The sequence below is a fragment of the Marmota marmota genome, unplaced genomic scaffold, assembly GCF_001458135.2.
Source record: "Marmota marmota marmota unplaced genomic scaffold, marMar, whole genome shotgun sequence".
Classification (NCBI taxonomy): domain Eukaryota; kingdom Metazoa; phylum Chordata; class Mammalia; order Rodentia; family Sciuridae; genus Marmota; species Marmota marmota.
Genome location: NW_025999949.1, coordinates 37,605,753 through 37,614,552, shown reverse-complemented (window position 1 = coordinate 37,614,552; position 8,800 = coordinate 37,605,753). Strand labels below are relative to the sequence as shown.

Below are 8,800 nucleotides of genomic sequence, written 5' to 3'. Positions count from 1 at the left end.
CCAGGGGTTGAACTCAGGGGCCACAACCTTAGCCCTATTTTATATATTTTAGATACAGGGTCTCACTGAGTTGCTTAGTGCTTTGCTTTTGCTGAGGCTGGCTTTGAACTCTGATCCTCCTGCCTCAGCCTCCTAAGCCACTGGGATTACAGGTGTGTGCCACCACGCTTGGCCCAATCTTTCATATTTCCTGAACTAGAACCATGTCAATGTATTACTAACTATAAAAACAAATATATACCATTAAATGGAGTGGAATGAAGGAGAGTATGAAGAAGGAGTTGCACAAGAATACCTTAATTCATCCAGCTTTTACTGTTGATGAATCTGTCAATATAATCAATCTTCCCTTGTATATAGTTTGTTGTGTCTGTTTGTTTTGTTAATAACATTTATGATAATCTTTACCTCATTTTGTTTTTCTTGTTGCACTGGTAAGATCTTCAATATAATGTTGACTTGAAGGAGTGATAGGAGATACCCTTATCTCATTCCAGTCTTAAGGAAAAAGCTGTCAATAATTTGCCATTAAGTATGATATTTGCTGTAGGAATTTTATAGACTATTTCTTGTTGGATTAAGGAAATTCTTATCTCTTTCTAATTTGTTAAGAGTATTTTGCTTTTATCACAGATGAGTAGTAGAACTGACCAAATGCTTTTTCTTAAAACGATCATATGATTCTCCCATTTTTCTGTTAATATTGTTACAAGTAGATTTTTGAATATCAAAATCTACTTGAATTCCTGAAATAAACTTCCTGGCCTCATGCATGCTGTGCCCATGCTCTATCACTGAGCTATATTCCCAGCACTCCCCACTCCCCTGCCACTATTTTTTTTTGACTAAATTGCCAAGACTGGCTTCAAATTCTCAATCCCCCTGCCTCAGCCTCCCAAATAGCTGGGATTATAAGCATGTGCCACTCTTCTTTGCTCTCTTTTGACATTTATTTCATGACTGCAGTTCAGCTATGTGTGTTTGGATGTTTTATCTAGCAATTTTAGATGTTGAGAGTGGGAGTTGGAATCCCAGATCAGTTTAGTCCACTGTTTTGTCTGCAGTCTCCAACGGAGTTTAAACAGGGGAGTGACTATCTTGAGTTCAGAAAGATCCCTTTGTCTTTGGTATTAGGAGCTGCCATAGAATTGATCAGGGCCTTGACTTGAGAGAAAGGCATAGATCTGAGAGGTGTTCAGAAGATAGAATTTGAATGCCCAAGGATCATGATAGTTGGGACAAAGTGGAGGGTTCTGATCCTATTAGTAGAGTCCTCCCAGAACCAGGAAGCTTCTGGATAACAGTGAAAAGCTGGCCAGAGTAGAATGAAGGAGAGTATGAAGAAGGAGTTGCACAAGAGTCTCAAGGTTTGGAAGTGGTAGCAATGGGTGTCACGTTTCTCAGGACTAAAACACTCAGGGTCACTCCAGGGGAACTGGGCTGCATGAAATAATCACACAAGAGTCAGAGAGACCTTTTTCTTTGGGTCCTGTGATGGCTCCTCTGACCTTAGGCATCTGTGGAAAGAAAGAGAGCGCATGCGCACGGGCTGAACCTTTTTATTGGGGGGAAGCCATTCAAATGAGGCAAGGGGTCAGGTTTTGGGGGAGTTGAGTCCAGCTTCATGATGTCTGCTGTCAGCAGATTGACTGACATCTAGGAAGGCCACACCCAAAGTCAGAGCAAGAGAAGAGGACACACAAAGGGAGTTTCCATGGAACATTCTATCCCAAACAGGGCAAAGGGGTAGGATTATAATAGAATAGGTGAGTGTGGCTCATACCCAGGGTTATGCCCACTCAGAAGACTGGCCTTGCTATCCGAGCAGGGGAAAAGACCGAGTCACAAGATCTTTCAGATTCCCATGATGGAAGGCGAGGGAACTCAATGTGGCTCCCCACAAATGGGGAGATGTGGACAATGGAGCAAAGTGCGTCAAGAGGTTAAAGGGAAAAGAGGCATTACATTTGGGACCTCCTGAAAGGTGTTCAATATTCTACAGTGCTGAGACTAGGTAGACAGTCAAGAAACATCTGTCAAGTATTTTGGTCTCAGAATAGGCCAAGTCATACCTCTGCATGGGAAGCAGCATCTGGGTCACACTGAGGAAGGGGCCACCTTGGGAGCCTGCATCAGATCCCCTGCTTCCACCTCCCCCTTGTCCCTGAGAGCAAGTTCTTCCTGCTTATACCATCACCGTAATCTTCACTGATTTCCCTGCCTCTGCTTAGACCACTTCAGGTTCATCATTACCTGCAAAATACGCCTTAGACTGTGCATATCTGCCCTCAACTCACCTACTCAACCACCTGTTCCTCCCCCATGCATCCTTTCCTCCTCCTACCTCCAGTTCCCACCAGTGTGCCTCACACATCTCCTAAGGCTTTTAGTTTGCTGCCCTTAATCCTGAGATGCCTCCCTACTGGTGGTGATGCCAAGCCAAAGTCCAGAAGTCTGTAGCCTTCTCTGTCTCTGGTCCTGATTTGGTTGGTGCTTGTGTGGCTCATCCCATGTAAAGTTCATTCATTCATTCCATGTTTAACATTGTGGTATGCCAGATCTGGGACTAGGTGCTAGGTGGGTGTTGAAATTCACAGATCACAGTCTTTATCCTGAAGATGCTTCCAATCCACATATGCTGAACAGTAGCCCTGATGAGCCAGAGAAATGGCAAAGAGGACCTGCACTGATATCATGGAGCTAAGGTCCAGAGTTGGCCCCACAGTGTTTTATTTTTTTGGTACTCGGGATTTGAACTCAGGGTCACTAGACCACTGACTTAGCCACATCCCCAGCCCTATTTTGTATTTTATTTAGAGACAGGGTCTCACTGAGTTGCTTAGTGCCTCACTTTGCTGAGGCTGGCTTTGAACTCACAATCCTCCTGCCTTAGCCTCCTGAGCCACTGGGATTACAGGCATGCACTACCATGCCTGGCTTTTTTTTTTTTTTTTTTTTTTTTTTAAATTTTGAGGCAGTCTCACTACGTTGCCAAGGGCCTTGCTAAGTTGCTGAGGCTGGCTTTGAATTTATGATCCTCTTGCCTCAGACTCCTGAGTTACTGGGATTACTGGTGTGCACTACAACACCAGGCTCCCAATGATAGTATTGCTCAGGAGGGTGGGAAATGTGATGGAGATGTGAACATTGTATTCCTTAGATACTGGTATTGTTTATTCTTTTTTTTTTTAAAAAAAGATTTAATTATGACTTATATAAATAAGTGCTTTTTAAAAAAATACTTACATTTTATGTGGTGCTGAGGATCAAACACAGTGCCTCACAGGTGCTGGCAAGTATTCTACCATTGACCCCAGCCCAAAAAGTGCTTTTTAAAAAAATATATTTATTTTTAGTTGTAGATAGACACAATACTTTATTTTATTTTTATGGTGCCGGGATTGAACCCGGTGCCTCACGCATACTTGGCAAGCACTGTACCACTGAACCACAACCCCAGCCCCAATAAGTGCTTTTTTAATTGAAAAATAAACTCACCTTCTTTGGCCTGAGTACAGTTAACTGTGCCAACAGTTTCCAGTGAAACCCCACTTGGGCATCCACCTATAGTTGAACAAGTTGGACTACTTACTGCTCCCGGAGGCAAGGGCAAATGTATACTACGTAGAGCCATGTGGAGTCATGGTTAGGGTTAGAAAGGACTTCTTTACAGGAAGTCCCACAGGACCAAGTTGGGTAACCTGGAGGAAGGTTTCAGTCATTCTGTACCTGGTGTCTCAATACCTCTTTATCTGGAAAGATAAACTGCAGTGAAGCTAAAGCTGTCAGTTGTGAGGGGGTAGCAGTCACTCAGCCTGGCCAGCTTAGGGTGCTTCTAAGACTTGTATGGCTTGGACAATGCCTATGTTTTGTCTGTGTTTAGACATGAGAGGGATCTTATTTTTGTCATGATTCGTCATGGTAACAGAGGCCTTGTGTGTTATTGATATTCTGTGAAATTATTTATATTTTAAGTAGAACACCACACCAAGGCCACTATCTGTGAGTGCCAGGCCAGCTCCTAACAGCACTAAGGGCTCTATCTGTGAGTACCGGTTCAGCTTCTAACAGCACCATGTCCTTGCAGATAGGACCAGGCCAGCTCTTTGGTGTGGAGAACTGTTTTTCTTTCTTACCTGAGAAATCATTGTGTTGACAATTGCTATGGTTCCATTTAGCTTCATGCATCAATGTGAGCACCTTCTACCTGTTCGTCTGCCCAGCCCAGGTGCTTGGATTCCTTATTTCACTTGATTGTCTCTATTTTGCCCCTGCTCCCCTTGCCCTGCATGCTCAGCTTGATCCCTTTGCAGCTGAGCTGACTCCTGATGCCTCTGAGATTATTTGCTTGTAGCTCCTCCTCTTTGCTTTCTTCACCTGTCTTCAGCTCCAGACTTCCTGTACATCCTATTTCTGGGCTTGTCTTCCTGAACACCATCCCAAGTTGGGTAACCTGGAGGAGGCTATGGCTCATTCCTTACCTACAGGACAGGCCCAAGCACTCCCTCTTTGACCCTGAACTTCTTACAGTAAAGTCTTTGTTCTGGATTGCCTGGCCCCCGAGTCCTGGCGGACACCTCTAGACTCCCAGTGGTTTCTAGAAAGACCTCTTCCCCCAGCCAAGAATTTGAAAAGTTTGAACTTTTTGAGAATACTGCCTTGCATGTTTTGCTCAGAGGATCTCCTACCCCACTGACTTTCTCTTTAGCCAAGGGATGATCTATATTTCCTCTTTAGTGTAATCTGAGGGGTCTGTATGTGAGCTAATACTGAGCAGATTTCTTCTCACCAGCATCCCTGGAGGAGTAACTGGACTTGCTTAAGGGAATGCCAGAAAGGGAGGCTGGGTAAGAGAGCTGCTTTACCTGCTGCATCTTGGCAACTGGAAAGGCAGTGTGCATCCATGCCTTGGCAGAGGGCTATGAACAATGACAGTTCTGCACAAGGTCAGGGCTGGGACTGAGCTGAGAGCCAGAGAGCAGGTGGGCAGAAGGCAGGATCTAGGTACCAAGCTAAGGAATGTGGACTTCATCCTGAGGGTGGCCCTGGTAGAGTCTTAGGCAGGTGGACTATGTGATCCACATCTCAGAAGTATATACCTGCTGGCTTGGAGGATTGGTAGGCATGAAGAGGCCTGAACAAAGCAGTGGAAGGCTGGTAGGGAGAGCAGTGATGGAGGAGGAGGACAGCAGCTTCTGGCCTGGGGAGATAATACAGGAACAGCAGGTTTCAGGGAGGGTGCACATGGCTCTGTGTGGTGCACACAGCTGTGTGCTCTGTGAACATCGGGTGGCTTATGGTGTGTAGGTCCCCTAATGTACCTGAAGTACTGGTACTAGTTAAGCAAGTTTGCAGACAGGCTGGTGGGGAGGAGGAATATCCCCAAGAAGAGATTCTCCTGCCAACCTGGATGTAGAGTCTGAGGAGGAAGGCCACAGTGGCCAAGGGTGCCTGAGCCCCAGAGCTCAGAAGCCCAGTAGGGTTCAGACAGGGTTGGACTCCAGGCATTGAACCACCTTCTGTGGGGATCGTGCAGATCTGGACAGCTGGCTCACTTGGGATGCATAGCCCAGCTCAGGGTGGGTTGGTGGGTAAGAGCAGGGAGAGGCATGCAGAACAGGCTGAGGCTGGGGGCTCTTGAAGGGACCAGGTCAGGTGCCAGATGATGCCAAGGCCTCAGTCTCCATGTAGCTCTCTGCCAGGTGTATCGGTCACCTGTGCTGATGGCCCCTGGGCTCATGGGGCCACTGCTACACTGTATCCTTCCCAGAAGCACTTCCCATTGTGTGACCTGGTACCACACCTTGCCTCAGGGTCTCTGTTCATCAGCTGAAATCCCAGTATACTTCTTAAAAGCTTGTGTTAGTTCCTATCCTAAACCTCTGTTAAGGCCTCTTCTGTGCCCCTCATCAGCTAGGGTGCCTGCAGCTCTCACATCACGGAGGAATTGGCAGTGAGAAGAGAGATGAGAAGCAGAGAGCAGAAGATCCCATTTATTGGAACTTTAATGACAGCAGGACGAGAGGAAGGCTTCCTCCTTTCCTGAAACATGCCATCTTCTCTGCTCTCAGGGCTCAGCAGAGACCCCCAACCTGTGTGTCCCTGAGAGCAATGCTCCAGGTGGAGGTGGGGAGGGAAAAGGAATATTCTATGCCAGGCTGGGGAGCTGGACAGGAGGGAAGACGTGCACCCTCACCTCTTGGCTCAATCCCTCTCCCCTGGGACCTGGTGTTGCCCCCAGACCCTGGGGTGGGCTGGAAGACGGGGCTCATGCAACAATGAGTCAACAGGAGGTGGCACAGAAACGCAGCCCTACTGCCCCTTGGGTGGGGCTGGAGGGCTAAAAGGGGCCATGCTGTGGCCACAGTGGGTCCAAACGGAAGTATCTGCAGTATACATACAGGAGGGTTGGAGAGGGGATTCCCCCTGCCCTAGGCTGTGTCTGGGACCAGAGAGAGGGAAGTACAGGTGGCCTTGTCATGTCAGGGGCAGGGTCCAGGCCAGCCATGCCACCTGAGCAGGGCACAGCAAGCTGGGGGAACAGGCTACTCCTTGGCGCGGCCAATGATGGTGAGAATGTACAGGAAGATGTTGATGATGTCTGTGTATAGGTTCAGTGCTGCAAACACGTACTCCTCTGGGCTCAGGGACAGTTGCTTGTTCCCCAGCAGCAGCTGTGTGTCCACTGCCAGGAACTGAGGACGACAATACAGTGTTGCTGAGGGACAGCCCCCCACCCACCCAGTTTCCCCTCAACCATGGCCTCTTACCCCCTCACTCACACAGGTGAAGAGCAGAGCGCCCAGCGAGGCATACACGATCTCCAGGATGCGGTTCCGGATGAAGATGCAGAGGATGGCGAAGATAAAGAGCACCACCATGCTCACTAGGAGCACGCCCATGCATGAGGTGAAGTCATAGCGGGTCTGGGAGGACAGAGAGGAACAGGAGACTGTGGGTGCTGGGCCCTGGGAAGGCCAATGGGCCCCAGGGCCACAACCCTGAATGGGTGAAGGTCCTCACCTGCATGGAGAAGATGACTACTGTGAAGCACACAGCTGTGGTGATGCCCACAGCCATGATGACCGCCTCGGTGTTATAGAAGCTGGCTATCATGCCCACCATGTAGGACAGGCTGATGGTCAAGACTGACTGTGGGAGAAGAAGACAACACCCCACCCTGGGTGTGCAGAGCTGCTCCCAACCACACCCCAGGTCCCTGCCCTCCACTTCTCCATAGGCCTCAGGGGCCTGGGCTCATGTTTGGGGGTTACCAGTGCCACAAGGTTCCAGGGATGCTTTCGCCGGAAGTCCCCACAACAGCTGAGGGCAATCAAGGAGATGAAGAAGATGGCGTAGGAGACATAGTAGGTCCAAACATTCTCCCGGACGAAGCCCTTCACTTCCCCAACAAAAGTGAACACAGCCACTGTGGACAGGGTCACTGACAGCTGCAGGGTCAGCACCAGGAACACCTGGGGAGATAGCAAGTCAGAGCTCCACCCCCAGCTACCCCAGGGCTCCCTACCCCAGAGAAGGCCCTACCTTGCGGATGAAGGCCTGCCTGATGCTCTTGTCGTCCCAGTTGGCAGAAGGGAAGTCCTGGTTGTCATAGTAGGATGGGGGCCCCTCCTCCTGATAGTTTCCAAGCTGTGGCGCTGGGGACACAGGGGCTGGGTCAGTGCCACTGCAGAGCAGCTCTGCCCTTGCCCCTGCCCCCCAGCCTTCCCCATCACTCACAGTCAGGGTCCTGTGACTGGAAGGGCTGTGGTTGTCCATAGGGGTTGGGAGGGAAGGGGCTCTGTGGGTAAGGCCCTTGGGGGTAGCCTCCTTGAGGGTAGGGGCCCTGAGGGTAGCCCCCTTGGGGGTAGGGACCCTGAGGGTAGCCCGCTTGGGGGTAGGAGCTGGGGCCTTGGGGATACCCTGGTTGACCATAGGGGGAAGGCTGGAAAGGGGGCTGTGGGTAAGGGGCCCCAGGGTAAGGAGGCTGAGCATAGGGAGGCATGGGAGGCTGGGGCCCTCCAGGATATCCAGGGTTGGGGGGAGGGTAGTTGTCCCCAGACACCAAGAAACTCTTTTCATGGGACATGGCCTTCCGTTCTGCCGGCTGCCCCTAGAGGAGAGAGAGAGAACGATCAGCCCTGACTGACGGTCACTGGAACCAGGCCTGTGGCAGCCCCACCTGATGCCGAGAACCCAGGAGGAAGGAAGGGTGCATGACCCTGGCTCTGGCCTGTAGGAGTCCTGGAGCCCTGGGGCCAGAGCGGGTGGGGACCGGAAGGCAATGGGCTTTCAGAAGGGTCAGTACTAGGCCAACCCTGGAGATGGGGGAGGGTACGGATGAGGAGAGGAGGGGGGAAGAAATGGCTGTCAGCCTCTGGATCTGGGACTCTGGAGGAGCCTTGTCACGGCCGCCAGCGTCCTGGGGTCAGAGCTCAGCTGCAAGGGGGTTGGGGGTGCGGCTGAGGATGCGTGGGGTGTGCCTGGGCCCTCCCCTCCGCATCCCGCCCCTTAAGCAGCTTGAAGGGGTCAGAGCCGGCGGCTATTTCTATCCCTGGAAATCCCCACACCATCTGTGACCCACGGAGCCCTGACCCCCCTCCCAAGTGCGGGGCCCCGACAGTCCCTCGCTCCCAGGGAAGGGAGCAGGCGTGGATTGGCTGCTGGGGTGACTGCCAGTGGGGTACGCTAGGAACAGCGGGGTGCGGGGGTGTGTGGGGGATGGAAGCGAGCAGAGGGCGTGCGGGGAAACCAAGCAGGCGTGGGGGCGACGGGGGTTGGGGCTGTCTCTTATACACAT

General features: G+C 50.7%; 1 protein-coding gene across 1 annotated transcript in view; it reads right to left on the bottom strand.

Annotated features, from left to right (window-relative positions):
• Positions 1-5,977: 5,977 nt before the first annotated feature.
• Grina (glutamate ionotropic receptor NMDA type subunit associated protein 1) overlaps positions 5,978-8,800 on the bottom strand; it is a 3,684-nt gene continuing 861 nt past the window's right edge. Inside the window, exons 2-7 of the mRNA XM_015486598.2 lie at positions 7,741-8,113; positions 7,546-7,658; positions 7,275-7,475; positions 7,024-7,152; positions 6,783-6,926; positions 5,978-6,695 (exon numbers count right to left, since the gene is read on the bottom strand). Coding sequence (XP_015342084.1) covers positions 6,546-6,695; positions 6,783-6,926; positions 7,024-7,152; positions 7,275-7,475; positions 7,546-7,658; positions 7,741-8,089 — 1,086 coding nt within the window. The 5' untranslated portion in view covers positions 8,090-8,113 and the 3' untranslated portion in view covers positions 5,978-6,545. The remainder of the gene's footprint in view (positions 6,696-6,782; positions 6,927-7,023; positions 7,153-7,274; positions 7,476-7,545; positions 7,659-7,740; positions 8,114-8,800) is intronic.